The 12579-nt window shown below is 39.0% G+C and overlaps 1 protein-coding gene across 1 annotated transcript in view; it reads right to left on the bottom strand.

The window, feature by feature from the left end:
• Window positions 1-6086: 6086 nt before the first annotated feature.
• EGLN1 (egl-9 family hypoxia inducible factor 1) overlaps window positions 6087-12579 on the bottom strand; it is a gene marked incomplete at its 5' end in the record, with an annotated part of 54220 nt that continues 47727 nt past the window's right edge. The window contains 3 exons of the mRNA XM_019526725.1: window positions 6087-8708; window positions 9757-9824; window positions 11534-11670. Coding sequence (XP_019382270.1) covers window positions 8644-8708; window positions 9757-9824; window positions 11534-11670 — 270 coding nt within the window. The remainder of the gene's footprint in view (window positions 8709-9756; window positions 9825-11533; window positions 11671-12579) is intronic.

The raw sequence follows: 12579 nt of genomic DNA, 5'->3' as shown, positions 1-12579 counted from the left end.
CTCAACCTCGTGGGGTCCCTTCCAGCTCTACTTTTCTAGGATTCCATAAGGTACAAGTATCGTAATTCAAGAAGCAAAGTAAAACTATGCTGATATAAAGCATCTTTGTACAGGTATACAGCACTGTCTACAATCACTTATGCTGGTATAACTGTAATTTACTGATACAACTTTTCTGGAAGAAGAAAACTGTATAAAGTGAAACAAATATTTGCCTGAAATACATAACGTTTGAACCTTTCCTTCCTTTTTTTTTAACCCCATTTTAAACATAGTAATAAGAACTTTAAAATAAAAAACAAATAAAATAAAGGAAATTTATACTGAGCAAACACAAGGGGGACCCACTTCTCTATCCTTGTTACCACTGGCTCATTTCCACACAGGACTTGGCAAGAACACAAGCATTTAAGCATTCTCTATACAATAGACAGGGTAGGCAGTTAAGTTTGCGGAGTCATTAAGTAAAAATGATTAAGCAAAATATGTCTTCACAGTATTCTTCCTGCACTTGCATGAGCCTTATTTATACTGACTGGGGTATACATGTCACAGTTAAGTCACAGCTTCCTTTTTGTTGAAACTATCCACCCACCTAGTATTAAGACTTTTCTTATACAGACACACATTTCATATATGAATGAACAAGCCCACATTATTTTGCAACAGTTTTTTCCAAGTGATTTTAGAGCTTTAAAAACTGAAAGCAGATGTGACTGCTCGTCTTCATAAGAATTCTTTTGTTTTATGTATGCATGTACATGCAGTACTGTGACTTTTTGCAGACGGCAACCTTGCCTACATTAGATACCCCAAAGTCCATTCCCTCCCATCCCATGCTCATAATCATATTGAATCTAACACCCTGTTACTTTTTGTATTAGACAATTTATCACCCTACTCCTATAGCCCAGGCATTCAAAGAATGAAACAGCAAAACTACACTATAGCTGTTGTATTTGAAACTTCAAGTTGCCATTATACAAATATTTTTAAATGTTCTTTCCCAGAACATTATACATTACGGTTTACTCAGCACCACGCAATTTTAATCAATCTTTTTAAAACAGAAACTGTACTATTACTCAGCTGTAGGATCTACCTTCCCTCTTACTCTCACATTTACTTTTTTCTCTGCTAGTTAAACCCAACAGTCAAACTGAAATCTACTCTTTAATCATTTAAAATGGGTTCAGTGGTTACACCTGCTTTCAAATCCCTTGCCATTTTTTTATAAATACTTTCATTCTTTAAAAATATTCTCTCTCCCCTTAAGGAGTCAAAGTGTTGCCAAACACACACAAGTTAACTTGAAAACCATTAATGTTCCATTAAGAGCAGTTACAGGTTTTGACAACCTAGTCTTCAGGGCTCTTTCCAGGGCTTACTGAAGTCAAGAAAAAGGCTCCCTGCAATAGCACTAAATTGGACACCAACATGCCCATGCTCTAAACTTACCCTGCTTACAGCTTCTGTGATGCCCCTGGTTACAGTGATACCTGTATCAGGACACTGTAACATTACTTTGCCATATCTAATATACTAATTTAAGCAAACTAATCCACAGAGGGAGCAATTACTTGCCCTCCTGAATCTAGGAAGCAGAATAGAGGGCAGTTTTCCTTATTTGTATTGAATTACACTACTATTACATTAAGCTGTGTGCTGATATCGGCCTTATTTCATTTCCATTTCCTCACATTTGGGTGTGAAAGTCAAATCTTTGTATTTCAGTGGAATTAGATACATACCTAAGTGAAGTCAGATGGACAGCTGATCACTCCAAAAACAAACTAGCGAAGAAACTGGTCTGATCCTAACAAATATAGTAAAATTATGGCAGAGTAGAAGGGTCTAAAAACAGAAGTGGGTCTCAGTCCCTAAACTTGGGAAAATTTAGATTGATATAATTGGAGTGCACTGGGCTGGAAAAGTGTATTCAATTCAAAAGTTTTATCACATTCTTCTTTGATGCTGGACAGGTCACGTAATCCATTTAACAAATGGGGCCACCACTGAATCTTGTGTAGTCAGATCGTCTCTTCAAGGGGTTCCCAAGTGTTTGTACAGCACCTAGCATGAGTTCCTGAGAGATCGGCCAGAACTACTGTAAGATCAATAGCAAAAGTTAGTACTTCCAAGAATCATTAGAACTACTCTCTTTCCTAACAGCAAGGTTACATAGGAAGGCATGGTAGCTATAGCTAGGGTGAACAGTTTTAGAGCAATTCAGGATGGGGTAAGGAAATCTGGAATGGGGGGCATGTACATGCACACATGCCCTCCTCCATGTCTCTGTACCCCCCTCCCCACATGGGTGCACACATGCACAACCCCAACCCTGCAGCTCCCAGAACCCCTGATGGCAGAACAGGGCAGGGCATGGAGGAGGACCATAGCCAGGTTCTGTCCCCAACACATATAGACTGGACCTGGCTGGGAGCAGTCTTTATGTGATACCACCTCAGCTCTGCCAGTCTGTGTTGCATGGCCACACGGTGCCACCCCTTTGATGCTGGCAGCTGCCCGAGGCCACTACAGAGATCCTGGGCCTCAGCAGCTGCATGGCACTAGGCTGCTGGTGATAGGGAGAAGGCTATGTGGCACAGGCTGGCAGAGTCCAGGGGGCACTGCACAGGAGATGCTTCCAGCTGAGTCCAGCCTCTGTGCACAAGGGATGGAGCCCAGCTGCAGGCCTCTGCACTGTACCACCCCACCTCGCCATCCTGGCTTGCGCCACATAGGTCCCTGAACCCCAGCCCCATCTCTCAGTCCACCCTACCCCAGCCAATCCTCTCCCCAGGCAGGAGAACCAGTGCTCAGCACACCCAACTCCCCACCTCCAGCCACTGCTCAGGGAGGAGCTGGGCTGGGCAGTGCAGGCAGGGTAGTGCTAATCCAAGATACTTGCTTCAATTCTCATCAACTGGCTGGGACTGCCTACAAAATCTGGGACTGTCTCAGCCAAACTGGGACATATGGTCAGTCTATGTATAGCATATTCATCAGAACAATTTACATTTGCTCTATTATTCTAGAGGATTTATTTTTTAAGTCTGATTTAACAGTAAAAAAGGAGAAAGAAAATGAAAGTCTTGATCAGATAGTAACTTGAGTTAGTAACTTTATCGGCCTTCCAAGTGATCAAGAAAAAGTATCTTAAAAAGCCTTGCCCCTCCCAGCCACTCCAGTTGCCAAACAATTTCTCAGTCCCTCGTTGTGAGGTTGAGGGTCTCTTGGTTAGGGTGGGGTTATTAGAGCTCCCTGAATCTTATACCACCAAAAGGCACAAGAGTATCAGGTACATTCAAATGATCACCTCATGTCCAAGAGAAAAAGCAGGCTGGTGCTGAGTAGATGAGAGCAAAGGCCAAAAAACCAAGAGTACATTGGGACAGGCAGGCCTCCCCGGCTGGAAAGAGTGGGTTAGCTCAGAGGTACAATTGTCACCTTTCACACAACATAGGTCTCAAAAGCCAAACAAAGTCACAGCCACATTTTTCAGGTCACAACTGCTGTACAATGAACTGAGCTGCCTCTGTGATCACTGATCAGAGGAGCTTCTCTTATCGTACTTGAAGTTGTGTGTAACAGCAGTTCACCTGCAGTTTTCTTCACAAGCTTCAGCTTTGAATAAAAAGCCACCTACTTCGCCGAGGCAAGTAGGAATTCAAATGCTTTATTTATATAGAAATTAAGTATAAAAAGAGGCAAGAGGTTAGCTATGTACCATAAACAAGATTCCTTAAACCACACCCCCAAGGTTTATAATTAATACCCACAGTAGAGCTCTATACTGGAGAGGGTGAACTAAAACAACACTACTGAGGTTTTGGGAACAGTGAGAAATGAGGAAATTAAAAACAAAACAAAATAAATTTGTTTTTCTATCACTTCAGAGTATTGACCTGCTCTCCCCTACCACTCCCCCAAGATTATTTCTGTAGATTATTTCTGTACTTTCATGTGATGTTGCTCTTGAAGGAAAGGCACTAGACTAAGCAAAGAATCCATCATCACCTGGTATCAAAATTATACAGAAATTAAATTCCAGGGGAGTGGGGGGAAAGAGTCATGCCATGCACATTTTTCAGACTAGAGCCAGACAGCAGATTCCAATCACCACTGTGAATTTACTAGAAATAGTTGTTGCAGAACTCAAACAAAAGAAGTTAATTTATGCATGAAGATTAGCGAACTCCCAGAACATTAGAACATACACAAGTGTTATAAGAAACTCTTGGCAAAATAAGTTTACTTCATTGTACAAATAGAACTCTTCTGTTTTGGCTCAATTGCTGCATTAATAGGAAACCTTTTCTTTCTTTTTTTTTAAAAATGATATTACACACTTTCTTAACGTACAAGTTTATTGGATGGTATAATGGAACAATGTCCTCTCTCTCATTCAAGTTCTGGTTCCTAAATTATTGTATTTCCATTGTAATACAGGCAACCCCTGCTTAGTGCTCCTAATTGGTTCTTGAAAAACCAAGCATTAAGTGAAACCAAAAGTATCTGACAATCCAAGATGGTGACCAGAAGTGTTTTTAATGACTCAAGATGGTGACTGCAAGCTTTATAATGAAACTTGCTGAGCACTAAGTGGAATCACGTATCAATATAAAATGAGTGTTATAGTGAAATAGTGCTAAGGGAAACAGCATGAAGTGGGGGTTGCCTGTACAATATAAATAGATGGTGTTTCTAAAGGAAATTTAGGAAGACAAGGGGGAGAAGAAAAAAAAAAAAAAATCAAGATTAATCCCCAGAAACACTAGATTAAAATGCAGACCAGAGTGAAGGTTGTGTAGGTGCCTGTGACTGGGTTTGAACATGGTTTATTTGTGAACATTTACACCATATTTCCCTAGTCTTTGCTGTTTTGAATTTGGGTTTGTGCTATAGTGAACTCAGTTGTACTTCACAAAGACTGTGACTGTTAAAACAGGGTTTTTTTCATTCTGATATCAAGGTACTAGGTACAACACTTATATGTGGCTTTTTCACTCTCCTGATCACAAACTGGTCCAGTCCCTAGACTAAAGACAGGGCAACCTAAAGTTATGACTGCCCCTCAGCCATCCTTCAGCATTTCTATTTGAAAGTGCTCTGAGCCAACCCCCTCCCAGATTTACACATGGTTTGCCTTCAAGTAAAGCCCAGAGATACTTCTCACCTTTCTTGATGCACTGTGTGACATCCACAAGCCAAATTTGATGCCTGAACATCATGGTTATCTCTACAATAAGATCATCCATCATAAACATTACAATTTGAAACTGCCAAGAAGCCTTTTTAAAAAAATAATTATTCATACTGAAAAAGGTTGCATGCCAGTTACCTGCCCCAGAAATAAAAGGGCAAATCTCAGTCTGGGGGTGGTCTGCACAAATAAAGTGATGGAGCCCTTTGCTTTGGCATTAAATATGCTGATAAGAAAAAACTGAACCTAGACCTTAAATGCTGGAAGCTGCAAGTGAGAAAGGAACAATGATAAAAAAAAAAAAACCCACCCTGGTTATACCCTGTTCACTCTCCCTTTCAGCATCCACTCTCTGCCACTGTGAAACACAGGAAACTGGGCAAGACAGACCTATGGCCTGACCCAGTAAATGGCAATCCTTATGTTCTTATAACAAAGTCCCAACAGCAGGTATGAAGGCTTGGAGAATAGCATTTGTACCCTGCATAGACTGGCATTTAAGGGTGACCTGCATTATCATGTTTCTGCTGCTCTCAGGAGGTCAAAAATTCAGTACAGGCTGTGCAAAAAGCAAATGGAGCAACTACTAAGGAGCTAAACCGTGTCACAGTGAGGCTTTTTTTTTTTGCACCAGTGTGGCCACAACACCAACCTCCCTTCATTGTACTGGTATAAAACAAGATTGCCACAAAACTGCAGGTCACCCACAAACAGTCTAGAAATTGACATCCAGGTTCCCCCTCAACCTCTTTTTAAAAACAGAAATCACACCCAGATGTGCTAAACAGATACACATCTCCCCCTCACTTTATCAGATTATAAATTAGTTGCTGTGGAATAGGCTTTAAAAAGTTACACAATTACAAATAACCACACCACATTGTTTTCAAGAACCTTTATACATCTTTTTAATTAGATTAGCTTTACAAGCAACTTGAGAGCTCTTTCATAAGGAACACTGCTTTCAAATTACACAACTTTATAGGCAATCTGTAAATGAATCCTGAATTTCTTTGCCTGCTATAGATAAAGGTCTCGTATTTTACAGCTGGCTAATGTCATGAATAAAAATAGCATTATGAAGCTTTATCTTTAACCAGGACTAAAACACATACAGATCATAAGACAGTTTAAAAAACAGTTTTAAACGAGGACCTGCTAGGTAACAGTGAAGACTGAAGATGCAACTGACATGAAATGAACAGTATCTAAAAAGAAATGGCTGACCTGATTTGATGACCCTTTTGTAATGATTAAAAAAACCAGAACAGAATGGAACACAGATGGAGCAAAAAAGTTAAGCACTTTTTTTTTTAACCTGTCTGGCAAGCACAAACCTACACAGTGATTAGAATTTGATACTCTGCATAACCACAGTAGTACAAGCTTGAATTACAGAGGGACTGAAATGAAAAATTTAAAGGCTTACACTGTACATTTCTGAAACAAAACCCAACCAAACCTCTAGTAAATTATATAAAAAGCATGTAAAAGAAGTGGTGGATTTTTTTTTTTTTTTTTTTTTTTTTTTTGTAAATGTGGCCTAATGCAGTGCATTGCACTGCAGACCAGACAGTAACAAGATTTGCACTCCTTGGTCAGGCTGGCAGAGGCACTTACAGTTGAGGTGTCCTGTCTGATTTTTCTGGGAAGAAAGGAGGAAAGAGGAAACAAAACTGCAAAGGCTGAGAACTAATAAAAGGTTGAACAAAACTGGAATTTTGCTGCAAGTTCTCTTAAGTGATATCACAATACTGAATTTTTCCCCCTTCTGTCAGTTTGTCAGTAAACATAATTAGCTTTTTCATGTTTTACATGAACAATAGCAATCCTTTTAATAAAAATTACTGAGCTTTCCATAGAAAAGTTCTCTAATTGAATACAAACTATACAGATGCTAAAATTGTCACAAGTTTTAATATATACAGAAATATTTCTGTACACTCACATTGTTCTGGCTAAGTAAGAAAACAAAAGATAGGCAGAAGAACTGAAGTGGGTGAGCCAAAAGACCCAAGAATCTTGTCATTTTGGATGCTGCCCTTTACAGTTTGCTTTTTCTTCTCAGGCTTTTAAGCTCAGGAACAATCTGAGTTTGGAACATCCATCTCTTAAAAGTAAAATTTTCAAAGGTTTTGGATGTCATCTTTATTTTGTAAAGTCCCTTCTCAATTTACAAAAAAAGAAAAAGAGGATTTGTTTCCCTGTCTGTATTTATTAGTACTGATCACAGAGTAATACTAGCTTTTTGGGGGAAATTCTTCAGTAGAGTGACAACCTAAAGATGTATTACAAATGAAGCCCATGGTGATACACTTCAGCTGCAGTGTACTGAATGTTCTCTTGATATGGAGAAGATCAAGGTGCCAACCTGCAGATCAAATGGGATACTAACACTGAGAAAGAAAAAGCCTGTGAACATTAACATTCTATTAAGTTGTTTACTAGGGGAGGAAGGGAGAATGGAAAAGGAGAAGACTTAAAAAGGGAGAAAGGTTGAAATTTCTTGTCAAGTACATAAGGTTTTGGGTACCCCTAAAAGCCTAGGAAAGCCCTTGTATATATCCTAGGAACTCAATGGTATTTACCAGGTCCCCAAAGTTAGAAGACAGCATGGATAGTTTCAAGCTCACTTAGTGCCAGTCACTTAGAGAGAGAGCAAGAGCAAGAGAACCCTTCCCCTCTGTGGATTTAACATACAAAACCATGAATAAGAAATTACTAACAGCAAGACAGATTTGCTTCTGTTAATGAGTCTCGCAGAGGACTGTCAAAACAATACAGCAGCAATCGTTAAAAGTTCAAATTAGTGTAAGATATGAATATGAATATAAAAACAATCAGGTTTCTAGCTGGTAAGTAAAGTGCTCCTTTTCTAACTTTAGGTGTAAAGAAAATTAAAATGATCCTCACTTACTGGCAATTTTTAATATTAAATTAGGTTTTTCATGGCAGAAGAGAACAGTATGAACAGTTTTACAAAAATAGATTGATGATATTTTGGAGAACACTGTATTTTTACTCAATTTTGATAAACTGTACCTGGTCATACAAAAATTACCCAAAATTCAAACCTTTACCATATAAAAAAAGGGAGATGAATTGGATTCAGCTGGATGACAGGTCTGGCAAAATATAAGAATGGACAAATTCTATGTAGGGCACTTATTTCATGTCCAGGTGTGTATAGGCTGTTTCTTGTTGACTGCTTATTCTCTTCGTATAAGCAGTCACAGGTCTGGAGTCACAATCACATAGTACAATGCTTCAACAGTCAAAAATCTTCTATTTGATGCAACATTGAAACACTGCTTTCTTATTAAAATGTTATTTTGTTGTTGATTTTCCTTTATCCCATTATTCACATTCAAAAGTTAATAGATAGCTTCAAGGTTTATTGGGGAAGAGTAGCAAGGGAAGTTGCTAGATCAAAGGCTTTATAAAACATCTTTCCCAATTGAGTCAGAAGGTTTATTAAGTTCGACCCTCACACCTTTTTCACCTGTGGAAAGATAAGAGCATCAACACAATGGTTAAGCATTTCACAAAGTATGATCTGCAACCCCACCTCCTCACAACTTCCTTAGCTGCCACAACTGCAGCCGACTCCCCCCATGGTAGACTGCCACTAGTGAGGGGAACTTTGCAGCTATCAATGATTTAGTTGTTCAGGGCAGGCACTCCAATTTCTGCATTCCCTGCAAATCAGAAGCCTAGAGCAGAAGAGCTGAACTCCTATTGTTGCTTTAGGAATGTGAAGAAGTAACCAACTGTACCAGGAGAAACAGAGGTTATATGTAGTTTCTGCAGATTCTCCTTGTATTTAAAATCTAAATAAGAATTCCCATCAATTCTGCAAAAGTTAGACAGGACATGGGCTTGCTCAGCTCCTCATGGGGTATAAAAAAAATCATCATCATAAAGTCAGATTTCAATTAGGTTACTGAGACTCAGGCTCTATATCTATACATAGAAAAAGAATTCTGCTCCATCTTTAATGTAAGCCACCAATTACTTCTTACTAATTTCAGGCATCACAGCTGGGCTAAGTTACACCTCCTAATAAAGCTTACTCATCTGAGCAGGAAAATTAAATCAACTTCCTCTTTAGGGGTTAAGCCACAAGAGGAAAGCAGATGTTAGCAGTGCAAGATTGGAAACAGAGGAAGTACCTCAATTCTTTAATACCGTTTTTTATTTTAGCTTTTGTTTTTCAAAAAGCACTCTGTTCAAACAGACACACTCAAGTCCCATCCAAAGTTAAATCATATTCTAATCTTAGGTACTTATCCTCCACTTCAGTAAAACCTGCTAATCCAATGTACTTATCCTGCAAACACACCTGCTGAGTATTATGGAACCAGGGAGAAGCACTCTCACCTTTTTACGGGGAGACTGTAACTTGCCTGAGGCCTCTAGTGAAGCATGCAGACAGAGCAGGGAACAGAATCTTGACTATTCAAGGTAAGTCCCCTCTCTTGTGCCTGGAGGTAAGACCACTTAGATATATTCTTTCAGAAGATCAACAAACAATACATAAAAACAATTACCTGTTAGATATTTTACTTTAGCTCGTGCTCTTTCATCTGCATCAAAATACCACACTGTTATTGCGTACCTGTAAACAAGTACAAAGAAAAGAAGTGAATTGCTTGCAAAATTGGGTGGTGGCGGTGGGGGAAGAGTGCTACAGCCCATTTCATAAAGGTCATCCAACAATTCATTTCAGTCAGTCTAGTTTAATAAAAAGACGGCATTTTATGGAGGTTCAAGGGAGTGTAATTTTTCTCTATTAATATACTAGTCATCCAAAGAGAATTGCCACCTGAAAGACGACCAAGCTGGTTTGCCACTGGTGCTATAAAATGTGCATCTTTTTAGTAACTACAGTAAGATTATTTCCCAGAAACAATGCCTTAGAGACTCAGGCCATAGCACACGGACTGTGATCACATATTTCCTAAACCAAGCAGAGTCAAGTTATACTGTAGGAAGTCATGTCAGCAATTCAATAGAAGGAGAGAATTAACTGTCCTTCTTCCAGAGACACGCTTCTTCCCTGCATGCTGTAGATCTTACATAGCAAGTATTATGCAACATACAAAGACTGTTTCGGGTAATATCTTTTATTGAACCAACTGTATGGTTGGAATGAAGAATACATTGCATTTGAAAGCTTGCCTACCTTTATCAGGTCTGGATGCTTTTGAAAACTTGTTTAACTTTATCCCAACCATAGTTGATCCAATAAAAGATACTACCCAAAAAAGTCTTTGCCTCTTGCATAATTTCTGGACCATCATGGCTACATCATCACTTTAACAGTACTGTAAGCAAGTGTTAGGCACTAGAGAAGTACTTTAATAGTTTCAGTAGGTGGCACTCTATCCTCTGAATCCATATCCCAAAGTACTAACTGGAGAGCATATAGCTTTGAAGCACTACAAACAGGAGGCCCCGACTTCATATACTTAAAGATCCCATGCTACGTTTTTGTAAAGATAGCACTGTTAACTCAATGCTTTTACTAAATTCCAGTTTAGCTCATTACACTGCCCAGTCAAAACCCCATGAAGTTCTTGTCTTTAGAACTGACATTCAGTAGAGCTATATACTGTTAAACAGCTCATTTGTTCCACCTACGAGGAACTGATTGCCATAGAACAAAAACTTTGCAGACTGCCATGACTGCAAATATAAATGTTGTAGATTGCTAACAGCCACCTCCACAGCAGCAGCTGATCGCATTGCTGTAAAATTACCACACAGTGGTAGCCATGGGCACAGAGCTGCCCTGCTATGACTCTGTAAAGAATGGAAGGGAAATTTGCTGGGGCTACCCAATGTCAAACATATAATGATAAACTAGGACAGAGGAGAAGATTTAATGCAAAGCTTACTATAATAAGCCCTAACACAAAGCCCACTACAGTCACTGGGAGGACACCCTTGACTAAAATAGGCTCTATATTGGGCCCTGTGTGTTCCTAATCCAGCTTTATGAAATTTAAGTTGCCACTGGTATCTCATGTCAAATTTTCATGTACAGGAGAAAATAAAAGGAAGAAGTTCTTAGGAGAATTTATGAATAACTAGATTTCCTGTGATCAATTTCTCATCTCTTAGAAGTCAGCCATGAAGGGACACTCTGACACCAAAGATGAGAAATACTTTTGCAAAAAACTCCTGATATTTAAGCAGATGATGATTGAAAAAAATCAAGCCATACTGTATTATTTTTCCTTTTGCTCCTTGTTTTTATCATGTGTTCTTTTCCTTATAAAGATGTTGTCAAATAGCTGCATTTATTAATTTCACTCATCTTACCTTGTAGCAAATGCAGGCTGCACTTCATGAGGGTTGCGACGGTCAGACCAGAAGAACAGCAGTCTATCAAATTTGGGTTCAATATCAGCAAATTGAGCTTTGCCTTCTGGAAATATTCGAAGAATACCTCCACTTACCTAAAAGATAATTTAAAAGTCAAGTACCTGACCTAATCTACCTTTGTAGATTAATCACTGTTGAAGACATGCATTTACAATAATACATTTCCAAGTATTCAAAATTAAAGATTTCAGTGGGCACATCTACTCATTCATTAATAGTTAACTAACTTAATGTGCTGTAATCACTGCTACTATGCATCATCACAGATGAACTATTTTTTTTGTGATGCTACTGAGCATTAGACAATCTACTGCACATTAGTATAGGCTTTGCCCGCCATGCTAATGCAGAGTGAAATTAATCTTTTGCGCATTAAGCATCTCATGTAGATGTGCCCCAGTAAGTGGCAAAGAATTTGATGAATAAACTGGGTGCCTATGGATTCATCATGCTTTACTTTTACCTAATTTAATATTTTGCTCTTACATAACACTTTTTATCCAGTGATTTCAAAGTGATTAACAAGTATTAAATTTACCCATTATTTGTTTTATAAGCAGCTTTTAAAAAAGAAAACACCTTACCCATTTGAAGATTGGGCAAAGTAAAACAGATGCTGTGGTAACCAACAGTGAACAGCAAATTAACACGTCCCAAAATAGCACATAGCAGGGGTCAGCAAGCTATGGCCCATGGACAGGGTCGCCAGCTGTCTGGAAATTTATGGATGACCAGTTAAAGAAAAGACAAGGAACCTAAAAATCGCCTGTCCATAAAAATAATTGAGTCTCCGCAAAAATACGAAGTCCAGAGCTCGTTTCAAGAGTCAATGCCTAAATGAAGCCACATTCAGACAGAATAGGAATGGCACCCTGCACTGAATTATGTCAGGGTTTTCTGGCTCCCTGGAGACACTGTAGTTCCTTGGGGCCTCGATGGAGCTGCAGAGCTGGGAGGGGACAGGAAAGGCAGAAGTTGGGAGC

Source organism: Gavialis gangeticus, unplaced genomic scaffold, assembly GCF_001723915.1.
Source record: "Gavialis gangeticus isolate Ggan-Ray unplaced genomic scaffold, GavGan_comp1, whole genome shotgun sequence".
Classification (NCBI taxonomy): Eukaryota; Metazoa; Chordata; order Crocodylia; family Gavialidae; genus Gavialis; species Gavialis gangeticus.
This window is presented reverse-complemented; position numbering and strand designations above follow the sequence as displayed.